Source organism: Pseudorca crassidens, chromosome 11 (assembly GCF_039906515.1).
Source record: "Pseudorca crassidens isolate mPseCra1 chromosome 11, mPseCra1.hap1, whole genome shotgun sequence".
Lineage (NCBI taxonomy): Eukaryota > Metazoa > Chordata > Mammalia > Artiodactyla > Delphinidae > Pseudorca > Pseudorca crassidens.
Window position 1 is genome coordinate 42,579,716 of NC_090306.1, and position 18,194 is coordinate 42,597,909.

General features: G+C 37.5%; 1 protein-coding gene across 3 annotated transcripts in view; it reads right to left on the minus strand.

Annotated features, from left to right (window-relative positions):
* CCNT1 (cyclin T1) overlaps positions 1–17,829 on the minus strand; it is a 33,225-nt gene extending 15,396 nt beyond the window's left edge. Inside the window, exons 1-8 of one of the 3 annotated variants that reach the window (XM_067696360.1) lie at positions 17,438–17,826; positions 13,817–13,898; positions 7,271–7,399; positions 5,102–5,162; positions 3,421–3,483; positions 1,600–1,645; positions 274–437; positions 41–111 (exon numbers count right to left, since the gene is read on the minus strand). In XM_067696360.1, coding sequence (XP_067552461.1) covers positions 41–111; positions 274–437; positions 1,600–1,645; positions 3,421–3,483; positions 5,102–5,162; positions 7,271–7,399; positions 13,817–13,898; positions 17,438–17,598 — 777 coding nt within the window. In that variant the 5' untranslated portion in view covers positions 17,599–17,826. Of the gene's footprint in view, positions 1–40; positions 112–273; positions 438–1,599; positions 1,646–3,420; positions 3,484–5,101; positions 5,163–7,270; positions 7,400–13,816; positions 13,899–17,437 lie in introns of all 3 variants that reach the window. The other 2 variants (XR_010932384.1, XM_067696361.1) reach the window with 2 other exon arrangements.
* Between the last annotated feature and the right edge of the window lie 365 nt (positions 17,830–18,194).

Sequence of the window (18,194 nt, forward strand, 5' to 3'; positions counted from 1 at the left end):
AAAATGGTTTGTTCCACAAACTGACAGCAATAATTCTTACCCTCCAATTCCGAATTCGTTTGAGCCTGTTGGGGGTTTTCTCCAGAATCTGTAGAAATTCATGTGTCAGTTCTACAAATGAAATTAGAACATTTAAGAAAAACTCAGAGGCAGAAGTAATGAAATAAGAATAACCTCAACTAACTATATTCATCTGAAATCAAGTCACCTTTGGCCAGATATGTGACAGATCAAGAGCAAGTGCTATTCAAGGTCCCTTACTCTAAAACTTACCATCTAAAAGTTCCAAGGTCACAGTGGCGTCAACATACTCCCACCAGTGCTTCCCATCAGTTGAGACTGGGATCTCCCAGTTGGACCACTTGCAAGCCAGATGAATGCAGACACAGGCCACCACAGGAGGTGTGTACTGCAGGCTAAATGTGGTCAAATGCAGGCTGACATCAGAGGGAAGGAAACAAGAGAGTGTCATGAGCTCTCAATTCTGAACCCAAAGTTAAAACTCTCCATTACTTTAAAAAAAAAGTTAAAAAAAAAAAGTTAAAAAAATAAAAAACCCACTGGAGAGCAAGAAGGGCAAGAAATATCCAGTGCTCTGACCCAGCACCCAACATGATTTTTTCCATTAACCCACTGGCTCAGGTAACAACTTTTCTAATTTTTCTGACTACACATCATTTAATCCACACACTAATGAAGGACTGGAAAAAATAAAAACAAAAGTAAAAGACTGAGCATTCAGTTTTTTAAAATAAGGATTAATTATCCTGAGAATAAGCTCAGAACTTAAGGAAAATTATAAGATTTTTGATATGTATAATCCCTAAGTCAAATACCTAAGGAAATATTCTAAAAATTATCTTGTCTCATGCCAATCATAGGTCTGGTCTCTTTAAAATAATGAACAGACAATCATTCTCTCAAGTGTCAATATACTTGACAGTTTACTTTTAAAATTTTTCCCACCAGGCTATAAAAATGAACTTCTTAGCCCTGACAGTCATTAGGAGTATCTTTGGTTTCCATGAACAACCAGTAGACTGGAGATGAGAATAAGCAAGTCATTTGGTAATACAAGTTATGTATTAATTTTTTTCTTTAAAAAAGGAAGGAGAAAGAAAAAGTATCACAACTCTTTACACATATACATGCCCATTTATCTGGGCGTGGGTGAAGAAAAACAGAGTCTTTTAAAATATAGTAACAGCAGAATCCTCCAAATTAGATTTTAGTCACTGTCAATGGACCCCAAGTTTAAACAAACTTTCAGAATTATGCTCTTGGATATGTTAAAGCAAAGTAACAAATGCAGAATTAAGTAGGCTATCAAACGATCAGCAATAAATAAATATATCACTTTAACAAATTAAAAGAGCAGCATGGAAATTTTAAGGTACACATGAAAACTGCAGAAAAATCAACCTTTACCATAGAATTGTCTATAACACATTGTATCAGAGATCCTTGCCTAGATCTTTGGCTTCTAGTTTACTAAGTGCAAGACCTGTCATCTTTCCATATACCCATCAAAAAGTGACAATTCTAATGCAAGTAAAGTACTATCCCAAAAACAGAAGAGAAAAATACTAAAATATAAACCTGTTGGTTGCCATGAAGTAAGAAGTCTGTGCTAAGTCCTTGCTTGCTAAAAAAAAGAAAGGGGGGAGGGGGAGAAGGTTATTAGTTCCATTCATTCTAAACAAGTATTTAGTAAGCATGTAATATTTGCAAGGCAGAGAATATAGTGGTAAATGAGGCAGGCATGGTCCCTGACCACGTGATGTTTACATTCTACTGTCAAAGAAAACAGTTTGAGTGATTTTTAATTATAATATTAATAATTATGCTGCTTCCCGACTTAGGGACCTAAGCTTTATTCTGCACACCAGGTATAAGGGGTACATGTTTAAAATGCAATTCCTGGGCATCCTCCCTAGAGTTTGACTCAACACATTTGGAGAAGAATGTAACAAACATTTTTACTTGTTAGTAACTCAGAGATCCTGATACAAGGGTTCACTGAGAAATTCTAAGCTAGGGGATGAACTAATTTGGAGGCAAGATCAGAATCCAGAAGACCTTGCTATATCTGGAAAAAATTAGCAAATAACATAAATTATTCATATATATTACAATTTTAAAAATTCCTCCTTCGGGCTTCCCTGGTGGCGCAGTGGTTAAGAATCGCCTGCCGATGCAGGGGACACGGATTCGAGCCCTGGTCTGGGAAGTTCCCACATGCCTCGGAGCAACTAAGCCCACGCGCCACAGCTACTGAGCCTGTGGTCCAGAGCCCGCGAGCCACAATTCCTGAAGCCCGGCCACCTAGAGCCCGTGCTCTGCAACAAGAGAAGCTACCGCAATGAGAAGCCCACACACCGCAACGAAGAGTAGCCCTCGCTCACCGCAACTAGAGAAAGCCCGCACACAGCAACAAAGACCCAATGCAGCCCAAAAAATAAAATAAATTAAAAATAAATAAACAAATAAAAATTCCTCCTTCAAAAAAAAAATGCTCTGGGTAACAAAGCAAATTTTAACCTTCCTTAGATTAAATATTAGCATTTATCCATCTCTGTTAGTGTAAACCTTTCAAAATATAAGAACTCGGGGAAAATTGAGTTTTCAAATGAAACACACAAATAAGGCCAATTGTCAATCAGTTAAGTCTACGAAACGAAAAATGGCATTTAAACGCACAATGGTGTCTAGATAGCCTTGATACTACTATTTAAATAAATAAGAGCTAGGTTTTGTGCAATTACAGCTACTAAAGTTAAATCGGAATAAAAACCAAGTCCTGGGCTTCCCTGGTGGCGCAGTGGTTGAGAGTCCGCCTGCCGATGCAGGGGACACGGGTTCGTGCCCCGGTCTGGGAAGATCCCACATGCCGCGGACCGGCTGGGCCTGTGAGCCATGGCCGCTGAGCCTTCGTGTCCGGAGCCTGTGCTCCACAACGGAAGAGGCCACAATAGTGAGAGGCCCGCGTACCACAAAAAAAAAAAAAAAAAAAAAAGTCCTGCCAGGGAATTAACAAAGATGAAAATAAGTTCAAATAAATTCTAGATGACCCTCTGGGTGGCCTTAAGAGTGCCTAGGACAATCAACCCTAGAATCAAATTAACCCCCAAGACATCCTTAAAATTGCTGTTAGATACTTATGATTTGATGACATTTCAAAATCTGCCCCCAGCTTTGACAAACATCCATAAGAAACTAACTCTCTTTATCTGGAGATCACCTAAAAACATTGTAAGAACCCAACAGAAAAACTCCAACCACTCATTTTGATTTAAGCCAGGTAGGTTTTTTAGTTTAAATTTTGGCCAAAGCAGCTGTGTTCTGTATTTGTCCAGGGCAAATCTTAGCCTCTAAATGGTAAAACAATTTAAGACAGCATCTCAAGTTGGGATTCCTTACCTCGAACAAGTTGAGTGCACTTTACCACATGTGTATGTGGGTGATCAATTGTTAGTTCAAAGCCTAAAAAAAAAAAGGTAACTGGTTAAAAAGCTAAAGATACTCAAAATATCTTATATTTCTTTTATCCGAGTCATCATTGAAGGCCTCCCTCATTTTCTGGTCCCAAACCTGCCGTTTAGAGGCTAAGAGAGTCAAAGTATGGAGCACACTCTTCTTTAAGATTATCTTCAAAGGTGCTTATGTTTTGAGCTAGAAGGCACCACTCAGATAATAAAGCTAATGCAGTCTCAAGATCCCTGAGCTACCAAAAACTTCTAAACACAAAACATTTTCTTAGGGACAACAGAATATAATACATGGTTGGAAGAAGCAATTACTCATGTAATAATTATCTTCGAAAGCTTGACCTTGAGAAAACATTTTGAAACCTATTCCTCTCTTACCTCAGTTTTGTCCCTTTTCATCATCTCAATTACTGTAAGTACTGATCATTTTATCTAACTCTAAATGATCTTTACCAAAATTACTTAAGGAAGATCGGTATGTCTACAAAAATTTTCAATGAAGTTTCTCTTTCTGAGTATATAAATTAAAATTTTCAATGAAATTTCTCTTTTCGAGTATGCAAATAAAATTTTCCAGTACAAGTAAGGAAATTCTAGGGAATTCCCTGGCTGTCCAGTGGTTAGGACTTGGCACTTTCTTCTACAGAGGGCCTGGGTTCAATCCCTGATCGGGGAACCAGAATCCCACAAGTTGCGTGCCACAGCCAAAAAATTTAAAAAATAAAAATAAAGTCTGAGACAAACTGATTAAAAAAAAAAAGAAAGAAAAAAAATTCTATTGAGAAATTTACTTGATGCAAATTATTCTAAAAGTATAATTGATTCTTGCTAATTAGATCTTACTAGTTTCCACATTAAAATATTAATAAAAATTTACTCCACCAGAAAAATATCATTGTCCCCTAAAATATGGTTACCTTGAAGAAAACTAATTTAAAGTAAAAATTTGCAGAAACTAACTTCAGAGACAAACTTTGAAGAATTCACTGTATGTTTTGTACATGCAAAAATACAGCCCTACCAGTAACTTTCCAACATAACTCACGAAATACTCCCCTACCTAAAGAGAAAAATGATAGCCCAAAAGAACTAGAAAATCTTTATTTTCCATATTTGCTAAGCTTTTAAAGGCAGTCTCTTTGATGAAAATAATAGATAATAGCAGAACATCATCAGATCTTTAGCCCATCAACTGCTATAGCTTGAATTCCTCCACCTCCACTCCACTGTTCTGAACACTGATTATCAATTTTAAAAACAAATGCTGTTATCTAAACATAATGACAAGCAGACTATAAAAATCCATGGAAGAAAAAAAAGTTGTTTAGATAGTTTCTGCCATTATTTATCAGAAAGTTAAAAACTGCCAAATCTTAACAAGCAAATCATGAATCCTAGAATATAAAACAAACAAACAAAAAACCCCTGCTAACTGCTATTTCAAAGGTCAGCCGTGCCTGCATTCTCTCTGTGGTATAAGCCAGGGTTAAATGACCTCTAAAATGTGCAAAAACCTTCCCAAGAAATTCTCTTCCTATTTCCTATTTTGCAAATTTTAAAATCATTACATTATGTACATATTTCTTTAATGTTTTAAAGGAAAATAAACTTACCTAAAGTCTGCAGAATTATGCTTTCTAATATCACCAGATCTTGAACTTGTTGCAGGTAAGCCTGCAGGTGAGAAGACAAATTATTCCCCAAAAAGATACAATATATAATATATAAAGTGTAGGCAAATTCTAACAACCTCCAAGGGAAATGAAAGCCTCAAAAGGCAAGGGTGGGGTTATGAGGGAGAGTAGGAACTGAAATTAACCCTTATTCCTAACAGATTCTCCTTAAAAAAAAAAAAAAAAAGTGGTATAGTGAGAGGTGTCACTTTATTTATAAATGGCTACAGAAAAAGCACCAGAGATCTAGTTCATTTTCAGACTGACATTTTAGGTTCTAAAGTTCATATGATGTAGACAGAATCCTACAGGCAATAGGCAATCTCAAACATTTGACTCCTGTTAAACCTTCCTTTTGGAGTAATGCTAGATTTTTACAATTCATAAATGGGTTCAAAGGAAAAGGGGACAAACAAAAAATTCTTTCAGATTTGTACTGGCCATTACTGTAGCCACTATCCACACATGGCTATCGAGCACTTGAAATGTGTTATGAGTGTAGAATACACACTGAATTGTGAAGACTTAGTTAAGAAATAATAATGTAAACCACTTCATTAATAATGTTTTAAAATTGATTATATGCTGAAATGACTATATTTTGGTGTTAAAGAAAATAATATATAAAATATAACATATTAAAATTAATCTTAATTTTTTTAAGTAAAGATTTTTATATAAAGCTTAATGAAAAGTTTAAAATATTTAATTACATATGTGACTTCCCCTATATTTCTATTGGACAGCACTGGTCTAGAACTCTAGGAGAATGAGATTTGAGCCAGGAGTTAAGAGACTTATGTTGCTGCTAACTTTCCACTGAACTTTATGATCTTGAATAAGTCCAGTAAGGACTTAAACTATGCTAGTTCCCCTTTCCATATAGTGAAGAAAGTATATTCTCCTAGTCACCTCATAAGAGAGACTCAGGTGAGAAGTCATGTAAATATACTTGAAAGAAAAAAAAATAAAGTAGGGATTTTATTTTTTGCTTTATTTTGTTAAAATAAAATTTTATTTGGTCAATTCTATAGACCAGTGGCAGTTACTAGTCTCTAACGTAAATAAAAGTCCAGACCAACAGCTCTTCAACAAAACTACTGGTGCAGCCCAAAGAGAAAACAAAGTAAGTCAAGACACTACTATGCAAAACACTTAATTTACATAATAAAGGGCTATTATCAAAACAAACCATCCCCACAACCACTTTGCCCAATATGATCAGAAGAACACACAATTCCACTTAATTTGATAATGGATGACTCATGCACCCACTGTAACAGACAAATAATCTAGTAACAGAAATCCATAATTTTTCTCCAAACTCATCATTCCCCAATCACTGATTTCTAAAGCCAGGAGAGTTTCCCTTCTTTAGAAGGTCAAGGAAGGATGGAAAGGGAAAAAAGCTGTATGTATACACATAGGATAAAGGTGTGGAAGAATATATATCTGAACTGTAATCAGCAGTATCCTCCTAGGAGAAGGAGGGGAGATGAGCTTTACCTTTGACTTTAAATGATTCTTTAGTGTTTGGGTTCTTTTATGATGAGCATACTTGTAATTTCTTAAAAAGTTAAGCACACATGCACCAGTGACAAGATTCACTTAAAAAAAATTCATTAACAAAAAATCTAAAAGAATTTTCTTCATAGTGATATTATAGTGGTTAAAAGCTGGAAATTATCTTAAGAGAAAATGGTTAAAATATATGTATGTATATGACAAAATACGATATCAATATTTAAAGGAAGCAGAGAATTGATGGGAAAATATTTGGCATACAGTAAGTGAAAAAAGCAGGTATAAAATATATACATGTGTAGCTACTCATAGAAAAGAAGCTGGAAATACTGGTTCATTTATATATCTGTGGTACAAATTACATCTAGGTAATATATTTTCTTCTTTTTCTGCATTTTCCAATTTTACCAGAATGAATACAATTAACTTTTGCCATAAATTTCTGTGATGTTTTTGTTAAGGAAAAAACAAACACTAAAAGTTCCTTTAACAGCCCCAATTCAGACTTCAGTAAATCAAAGTTAAAAAACTAAGTTATGATCAAAATAAATTAAGAAAAACAGATGTGTGTAATTAATCCCCTACCTCACTCCTAGTATCAGGAAGTGATTCCTGTGGATGGAGACAAGCATGTGCTACCTTGATGACGTGTTCCAATTTTTTGGGCTGCTCCTCTACTTTGGCTGCTAAAAATAAGGCTGCTGGAGCCACAGACTGGATGAAGAGAAAATAAATCACATTTATTATTTGTTTATTTCTAGAGTAAGGTAGATCTAAAAAAGAACTAAGTCTTAAACCAACTTCTTTGCTTACCTCAACTTCGTCACCTCTTGTTTATGCTTTCTCCTCCTCTACTTAATTATCTTCTCCTCTCCTATCCATTAACCACGTCCACTTCTGAAAACCAATCCTTCAACAAACTCTCATTAAAAGCTACCTATTCAAGAAACCACTAGATGTAAATAGACAGCTTTCTATTTAAAATGAGATTATTAAGTTTTATCAAAGCACTCTATATACTTTTTTTAAAGGAGTAAACTGAAATGTCCAGAATCAGCAAATCCATGGAGACAGAAGTAGATTAGTGGTTGCCGGGGGCTGGGAGAAGAGAGGAATGGGAGTGACTGCTAAAGCATGAGGGGTTTCTTTCTGGGGTGATGTAAATGCTCTGAAATTAGATCATGGTGATGGTTGCCCAACTCTGAATATACTAAGAACCAGTGAATTGTACACCCAAAGGAGGAAATTTATTGTATGCGAATTACCTCAATTATACTTACATATGGAGAGGAGCACAAATCTTTAAAAAAGAATTCAAAGTATAGTATTATATTCAACAGCTTATAAGTAGAAGGTACTTAGAGGGGGGAAAAAAAAGTCAAGCCAGGGAATTCCCTGGCGGTCCAGTGGTTAGGACTTGGCACTCTCACTGCCAGGACCGGGGTTCCATCCCTGGTTGGGGAACTAAGATACTGTAAGCCTCGAAGCACAGCCAAAATAAAAAAGTCAAGCCAATACACAAGCAGACAGAAAACTCAGACACTAAACAAGAAATTAGAGCAATAGGACATAAACATAGCCTGGTGATCTGGGAAACCTCAGGAAGCACAACGTCTCTAGAACCTTAAGAATATTTCAGTGAATCAAAGATGGCAATGGCATGAACTACAATTCACCAGGAGTTAAAGAAAGCAACAAATAATTTTATAAAAGTGAAATATCTATTTACTGAGTAGAACTGACATGCATTCTAACACTTATTTGTATCCCTGCAGTTATCTGTTATACTTTGCTAGAATAGATTTTTCTCCACAAATTCAATTCAGAATAACAATTCTCTTCCTTCATATTTGTTGCAGTTATATATGGAGCTTGCTACATATATTCTACTAGACCTTAGGATAAACAAAGAAAAACCAGAGGAAAATGGGCACGAACAAATGTGTGAGAAATCGGGGCATAAAGCACATTTTGAACACTAAACTGAGTAGTTTAGTTAAAAGATATAAAGTGATGTGGGACACAAAAGATTTTTAAGAAGAGAGTGACACTACAGATTTTAGATAAAAAAATGCAGAGTTTAAGAAATATTTGGAAAGGTTAATCCAGTGGTAGGTGGTACTAAAAGGAAAGGATAGATACATTAAAAGTTAATTTTATTAAAGAGAAAATTTTAATAATACAGGCAGGGACTTCCCTGGTGGCACAGTAGTTAAGACTCCGTGCTCCCAATGCAATGGGCCCAGGTTCGATCCCTTGTCGGGGAACTAGAGCCCACATGCATGCCCCAACTAAGGAGGCTGCCTGCCACAACTAAGTAAGACCCGGCACAACCAAATAAATGAATAAAATAAACAAATAAATATTAAAAAAACAATAATGATAACACAGGCATTAGGAAATAAAGTTTAGAGTAGGCACTAGCAGTAGAAATAAAGTAAAAAAGAAACCCAGCTTTCACCTTGGAAAACAAATAGGTTTTCAGTAAATATATGTATTTGCATACAGAGAAAAAAATTCTAATGGAATATACACCAAAACGTTAACAGGATTATCTCTGAACACCGAGTTATAGGGAAACCATCACTTTCTCCTTTAATCTGTCCTCTTTCAATTTTTTTTTTTTTTGGCTGCATTGGGTCTTTGTGGCTGCACATGGGCTTTTTTCTCTAGTTGTGGTGAGCAAGGGCTACTCTTCGTTGCGGTGCACAGGCTTCTCATTGCGCTGGCTTCTCTTGTTGTGGAGCATGGGCTCTAGGCGCACGGGCTTCAGTAGTTGTGGTGCATGGGCTCACTAGTTGTGGCGCACAGGCTTAGTTGCTCCGTGGCAATGTGGGATCTTCCAGGCCAGGGATCGAACCCACATCCCCTGCATTGGAAGGTGGATTCTAAACCACTGCACCACCAGGGAAGTCCCTGTCCTCTTTTAACTTTATGATGACAATATATATTTACAGGGGAAGAAAAAATGGTACCACTATAAAAATTAACGGGACTTTATAACTGATTGGACACAGGGGAAAAGGAAAAGGACAACTCAGAGACAACACTTAAGATTTTAAGCCTACAACTTTGCTTTCAAGAGGCTAAAAATATATCTGAAAGAATCTAACTAAAATATGATATACAAACAATGGCTTACAAGGCAAGATAATATCTGTTAAGTGAAAGACCAATCCTTTTTGTCCAATCAACCATTTGTCCAATCAACCATATAAATACTCCTTTTTGTCCAATCAACCATATAAATACTCATAGCTCCTCATGGAATCATATACCAAGCTAGCTTATCAAACTATTTTCCCATCAAAGGCAGTTTCCCAGAGGAATTCCAGGTAGGAGTATAAGATTTTCTCCATTTTAAAAGAACAATAATAATGCTAGCTAATACTTATTTGTTTGCTATATGCAGACACTTTGTAAATTAATTCACCTATATCCTACTAACTACTCTATGAGGTAGGCACTATTATTGACCCCAAAGAGATGAGAAAACTGAGGCGTATGGTAACTTGCTCAAAGGCATATAGCTGGTAGGCAGTGCAGCAAGGATCTGCATCCAGACAAGTCTGACTCCAGAGCCCATCCTCTTAACCACTAAACTTGACCTTTTAAGAGTCAGCTAATGAGAATAATATACACCCAAATTTGTCAGCTATTAAAAGACAACACCTGTATATCAAATATTATAAAATACAGAATAAATACACACACACCAAGTTGCTCACCACTACTTTTACATTCCCCCACTTGAAAACTTTTAGGACAGTACCTACAGAAATTCAATTAATGAGGTTGAATTTCTTCTCAAAAAGAGAGTAAATGCAATGCCAGGATTTAAGTGAGAATAAACCAGTCATTTAATCATGTCTGCTAAGAAATAAAGTTTATTTCAATCAAAAGACAGCTTCTCTACCTTCCAAGGTATTGGAAATGAATGATGGTTATGTATATATAATGCAAAAAGTAATCATGCTGCAAACCTCAGACTTTTGGGCTTTACTTTATGTTATACCTCAACAAAAATTTTAAAATTTTTTTAAAAAGGCAAGAACTCTAGGCTTGAAAACACTATAAACGAAGAGTTACAACAAAACGAAAGAAGTATTCACAGCACATGACATACGGTTCTGATATATAAAGAGCTCATTTAAATGAGAAAATCAAAATAAATAAAACAGGGGCAAAAAGAAACAACAGATAATTCTTCAATTTCACAAGAACAATGACCAATAGGCATCAGAAGTTCAACTTCACTAATTGAAGAAATGTAAATTAAGAAAATAACTTAGGGCTTCCACTATCTTGCTCACCACTCTAGCCCTAGTGCTTGACAAGTAGTTAGAACTTAATATTTCTTGAAGTAATGAGTATTTGTTGTTAGTGAGGATGCAGAGGAAAGAACCCTCCCCCACAGTGCTAGAAACAATGTATGTTGATATAATCTTTCAGTAGAGCAAACTGACACAAAAAAACTTTTAAATGCATACCCTTGGACACAGCAATTCCACCTATAGGAATTTATAAAATAGTCATATAAATGCATGATATATGTACCAGACTAACTTATGTAACATTATTTATAATACAATAAACTATAAACAACCCCAATATCCACCAATAGAGAGCTGGTAAAATAAATTATAGTAACTACTCAAATAAATACTATGTGGCCACTTAAAATGAGAAACCAATAAGAAAATGTCCAATACATACATACTGTTAAGCAATAAAGGCAATTGTGTAAGAGTGGTACAGTAAGAAGTGATTTTATAGAAATACATAAATGCTGGTACTATATGCACAGAAAAATGTCTGAGACACTATTACCAAAATGTTTATCAAAGGTTACTACTTCTGGAGGATGGGATTACAGAAGAGCTTTCACTTTCTGCCTTACACATTACTGTACTGTTTTAGTTTTTACCATGAGCACTTACTACCTTTGTAATAAGAAAAAATAACAAGAAAAATGTATGAGCACTTCACACTACATACTACATTTCAATGCCACAACAATGTATTAAGTCCCTTCAAATTTGAATTTGGACTCATCACAGCTAAACCCTTAGAATTAACATACTAAAGGAGTGATATTTTTCATCTGTTAATTCCAGAATGTACCTAAAATCAATTCTCTAAAGAGGACCAATAACCTCAAACTAAAAGAATCACTGGGGCTTCCCTGGTGGCGCAGTGGTTTAGAGTCCGCCTGCCGATGCAGGGGACGCAGGTTCGTGCCCCGGTCCAAGAAGATCCCACATGCCGCGGAGCATCTGGGCCCATGAGCCATGGCCGCTGAGCCTGCGCGTCCAGAGCCTGTGCTCCGCAACGGGAGAGGCCACAACAGTGAGAGGCCCGCGTACCACAAAAAAAAAAAAAAAAAAAAAATCATTGGATTTTGGAAAAGGTCATAAACTCCAGAAGAATCTCTTTATATTGGATAATTACCAGATCATTCATTCATTCAACAAGTTTACTGAAAGTGCTTCAGAGGATACACAGAAAAGTGAGTCTCTGTCCTTGCTAAGATAAATGCATAGAAAATAAAACAAGATATAATTTAAAAGGTAAAAATAGGGGAAATATACATACACACACACATACATATGCATAGAGTGGACAAATTGATTTGAGATGTAGTTCACCCTGGATTTCAAACCTTTACCATAATAAAAGAAATGTAGAAAACTTTCATAATGGGCAAGACAACTATGGACTTCCTCTTCAAATTCCGTTCTTTATCCACTACTTTCTATTCTAGAGCTATCAGACAGCCTCATTAAATGCTTCTCTCTCTCTTATTAAGAGTGTGTTCCTTGCAATCAGAGGAGGTAGGGAGGTTAAGGGTAGGAGACAGCCCAACTGATTGAATAATCAGCAAAAATTGGGAATAGTTAATCCACACTCTAAAGGGTTTCCTGTGCAATTATTCCCAATACTGAGTCCACCAATATCCTACAAGAGCAATATCTAACTTTCCAGTTTCTCTTCCTATGGCATAAAAATTCAAAACCTATCATCCTGGGACTTCCCTGGTGGCACAGTGGTTAAGAATCTGCCTGCCAATGCAGGGGTCATGGGCTTGAGCCCTGGTCCGGGAAGATCCCACATGCCGTGGAGCAACTAAGCCCGTGCACAACTACTGAGCCTGTGCTCTAGAGCCCACGAGCCACAACTACTGAAGCCTGGGCACCTAGAGCCCGTGCTCCACAACAAGAGAAGCCATCGCAACGAGAAGCCCACACACCGTAACGAAGAGTAGCCCCCGCTCGCCACAACTAGAGAAAGCCTGAGCGCAGCAATGAAGACCCAATGCAGCCAAAAATAAATAAATTTATTAAAAAAAAAAAAACTATCATCCTAAGGAAAAGTCTGAAACACCTTTTCTCAAAACGTAACCTTTTCTTAAAAAAATAATGAAATATTTGACTCACAAATCCATATGAAGTGTTCAAGTTTAGCCCTATTACCTTGTGATTTTATTAAACAAATATAAGCTTACCTGCAACTGGGATATCACTATGCACTCGCTTCCAAGTCATTTACAATAATGTTAAATAGGACCATTTCAGGTAGCAAAACTGAAAATAGCACTATTTACAATTCTGTCCAGAAAAAAAAAAATCCCTTTATTACTATTATTTTCTTTTTTCTGTCTTAAAAGTCATCCCCCAGTTATCACATAACACACCTTCCCCTTCGAACTGGTCATTGATGGGAATTTTATCAAAGGTTTTTAGAAAATGTAAATGACTTAACATTCACTTGTTTTCTTGTGCCCATATTATTATTAAACATTTCAAAAATCACACTTAAATTAAGTGTAATGCTACCCCCCTTTAATGCTACTCTCCCAATCCAAAGACGTTAAGTTTAAATGTTCAATAATCTATTTTATTAGAGAATCCACCTACTCTAAGGATGCACTAAAGCTAAACAACTAGCTAGACACTTCACAGGAAAACTAGAAGGCTGGATTCAGAACAGCAGTGTGACACACAATGAAAGTGATCAATCATAAACTCTAAACTTCAAATCCCAGTTCAGCAGCAAAGATCAACCATAAAAGAAATATGAAGTTGAGATTAATCACAAAAGGATTACACCATATATAAAAATTATACTTACATTTCGATGGAACTGTGTAAAGGACTGAATCATGTAGAATCGATGCATGTATACTATAGCAGTGTTGATGGTCAATTGTGAGCTAAAATGTTCAAGTTAAAGTCCCAAAACAGACAGGCAGTATAATTCCCAAAAATACAACCTCTATATCCTCCCAAAAGGACCATGCAGCCAAGCACAGTGGATGCCCCTAAATGAAAATCATACTTACCTCTCAGGGGTGTGGAGAAAGGGACACCTCCTACACTCTTAGTGGAAATGCAAATTGATGCAGCCGCTATGAAAAATAGTATGGAGGTTCCTTAAAAAACTAAAAATAGGGACTTCCCTGGTGGAGCAGTGGTTAAGAATCTGCCTCCCAATGCAGAGGACACTGGTTCCAGCCCTGGTCCAGGAAGATTCCCACATGCCGTGAAGCAATTAAGCCCGTGTGCCACAACTACTGAGCCTGTGCTCTAGAGCCCACGAGACACAGCTACTGAGCCCACGCACCACAATTACTGAAGCCCGCGCACCTAGAGCCCGTGCTCCGCAACAAGAGAAGCCAGCGCAATGAGAAGCCTGCACACCTCAACGAAGAATAGCCCCCACTCACCGCAACAAGAGAAAGCCCGCACGCAGCAACGAAGACCCAACACAGACAAAAATAAATAAATAAATTTTTTAAAAAAAAAGAAAGAAAAGGTGCATGCACCCCAATGTTCATAGCAGCACTATTTACAATAGCCAAGGCATGGAAACAACCTAAATGTCCATCAACAGATGAATGGATAAAGATGTAGTGTATATATACAGAATGGAATACTACTCAGCCATAAAAAAGAATGAAATAATGCCATTTGCAGCAACATGGATGGACCTAGAGATTATCATATTAAGTCAGTCAGAAAGAGAATGACAAATACCATATGATATCACTTAAATGTGGAATCTAAAACATGACACAAATGAACTCATTTATGAAACAGAAACAAACTCACAGACCCAAAAATCACACTTATGGTTAGCAAAGGGGGAAAAGGGATAAATTAGAAGTTTGGGATTAGCAGATACAAATGACTATATATATAATAAACAACAAGGTCCTACTGTATAGCACAGGGAACTATATTCAATATCCTGTAATAAACCATAATGGAAAAGAATATGAAAAAGAATATGTAGAGAATTCCCTGGCAGTCCAGTGGTTAGGACTCAGTGCTTTCACTGCCGTGGGCCTGGGTTCAATCACTGGTCGGGGAACTAAGTGCCCACAAGCTGTGTGGTGTGGCAAAAAAAAAAAAAAAAAAAAAAGACTATGTATACATATGTATAACTGAATCACTTTGCTGTACACCTGAAACTAACATAACGTTGTACATCTATACTTCAACTTTAAAAAAAAGAAAGAAAATCATACTTTCCTCTAAGAATTAAAAAGCAAATCTGTTCTTTCATCAATTAACTTCCAATTGACACTTAACACACTGTCTTATATGTAACAGATATTCACTATAAAGTTGCTGAATTAATAAACAAGCAAAGCTTCTCAGCATGTGGATCAAGAAGGAATATGAACAAAACTATATAAGACCTAAACCTGTTACTTGCCTACTGAAAATCCTGCCAAGGCGATATACTTGCACAGGATATCTCTTCAAATGATTTACAACACTCTCCCTGATCTGCCCCCTAGGTATGTCTCCACTTATCTCCTCACCTTCTAAGCTCCAGCAATTACCTTTTCAGTTCTACTTCTCTCTGGCACTCATAAGGTGATCCCTGGGACCAGAAACACTATGATTTGATATTCATTCAGTGAGTTATTTGATACTCACTAAAAAGAAAAACATTTTTTCTGCTTTTAATTTTTAAAGAGCTCCATTTCCAGTTATTACAAAATATTGGCTACAGTCCCTTGTTGTGCAATAAATCCTTATAGCCTAACTTACAGCCAGTAGTTTGCCCCTCCCTTCTCTCCCCACTGGTAACCACTAGTCTGTTCTCTATATCTGTGAATATGCCTTTTTGTTTTCACTAGTTTGTTGTATTTCTTAGGTTCCACATATAAATGATATCACACGATATTTGTCTTTCTCTGACTACTTCACTTAGTATGATAATCTCTAGGCCCATCCATGTTGCTGCAAATGGCATTATTTCACTCTTTTTTATGGCTGAGTAGTATTCCATTGTGTATATATACATCTTCCTTATCCATTCATCCTTCAATGAACATTCAGGTTGCTTCCATACCTTGGCAATTATAAATAATGCTGCTATGAACACTGGGGTGCATGTATATTTTCAAATATGTGTTTTTGTTTTTTTCAGATATATACCCAGGTGTGGAATTGCTGGGTCAAACAGCAGTTCTATTTTTAGCTTTTTGAGAAACCTCCATACTGTTTTCCACAGTGACTGCACCAAGCTACACTCCCACCAACAGTGTACAAGGGTTCCCTTGAAAAGAGAAACTTTTGAATGTCTTATTATAAAGACCTCAGAAAACAATGTGGGATATACAGAGATGAGACAGTACCACAATGGCAACAACCTTAATAACACACATGTAAAAAGGAAAGTGCTAGGATGCACTGAAACAGAATTTTTTAAAAAAAGGTTTAACTCAGTACTGACTGGATGCTTAGGAAACAAACTGGATACAGGCACCAAAGAGGACACCACTTTTGAAGTGAGCACAACCTTAAGACACAAACATACAGCCAGCAACACATTTAAATGGAAGCTGCACCCAAGAATAAGTTTTCATTTCCTGAGTGGAAAGAACTTTATATAGCTTTCTCTGCTACAAAATGAGTAGGTTTTCTGACAAACAAAAACACTTAAAGGGGAAAAAAAATCACTAAATCTTTGAAATATGAGGAAAACGAATATACATTAGCACTCTGAGTAACTTTAAAACACAGTATTTTATAAAAGGTTTTTTAGAACATTAGATCTGTAGGTCTACATCCCTACAAATCTACACTGACATCCTTCCTTCCTCTGAAATGCTATAAAACTCTTAACAGTAGCTACTTTAACATATGAGTGCCAAGCATTGTGTTGGGCACAGAAATCAAATTCATGAGTTATCGCCCCCATTTTACAGACAAGAAAACCAAGAATTCGACAGGTTTCTTAAACAACTAGTAAGGGGAAGGAACGGATTTTAAGCCAAAGCTGGGGCATTAATTCTAGACCACTCTCTTTATAAGACCTTCAGGTATCGAAATTTCTCAAAACTCTCTTTACACACTAAGTTCAAGAGGCAGCCATCAACAGTGAAATCTCCACCAGATCCCTAGGGCATAGTAGAAAAGCAGAATCTCGAAGTCACCGGAGTAGGAGATCAGAACACACCGAAAACAGACTACGAGGAAGAGGAGTTAAAACACAAAGCGGAAAGGATACGCGTTCCCAGCAAGGCTGATGGCACGGGTGAGCGAGCGGGAAATTAACTCGGCCTCGCTTCCCTCCAGCGAACACTTAACTTCAGTTCGCCCCATCGTAGGCTCTCCTAACTAGACATCCAGTCCCTGCCCACCCTCTTCCTTTCTGTCTGACAGACCTTGAAGCCTGGACGCCCAAACAGGGCGGGACCTACTCCAAGGCCGAAGGCCTAGGCCGCAAGGATACACGTTAAGACGTTGGCCCATGTCCTGGAGCAGATTGGCCGCCTGCTGGCGATAAGAAAGTTCTTTATCGGGGTCCAGGCCAAAACGACGGGATGGGCTATTTTCCAGCTGTTCTCGAGTAAAATACCACCGTTTATTGTTGTTCTTTCTCTCTCCCTCCATACTGCTTCAACCAAAAGGCAGCGGCGGCGGCTGCAAGCACTTCCCAGCGTCACCTAAGCGGCGACACACATCCGCTGTACGGAGACAACTGCGACGTGACAAACTTCCGCCAGGGGAGGACGGCTGGATTGTGACACGCTTCCGCCGACGGGTTGCTAAGTTAAAGAATCCACTTCCGGAACGGACCTCGGGTCACTCTGCAGCCGAGTTAACAGGCAGCAGGAAACACCTTGCGTCGAGGACACAGGCGCCAGTCATGTGACCCTTGAGAGGCAAGGTGCGGTTAGGAGTTCTCGTTCAAAAATAAACCACGGCTCTTCCCGCGAGAACTGGGTTCTGCCTTCGCGCGCTGAGCAGAGCTGAATGCGGCGTCCGCTCACGCGCCGCTGGGCGGTTCCTCGGAGAACTTCGCTTGTGACGTAGGTGACGGTATAAAACTGGGCAGATGGCGAACTTAACAGAGAAAAGGGGTGAGACTGTCAAAAACTGAGAAAAGTAATCAAAGAGAGTAGCCCTACCGTATATTAGAACATAAAGCAACTGGAAAGCTCTCGCACTGTTGGTAGCAGTATAAATTACCCATTTGAAAAGCCGCG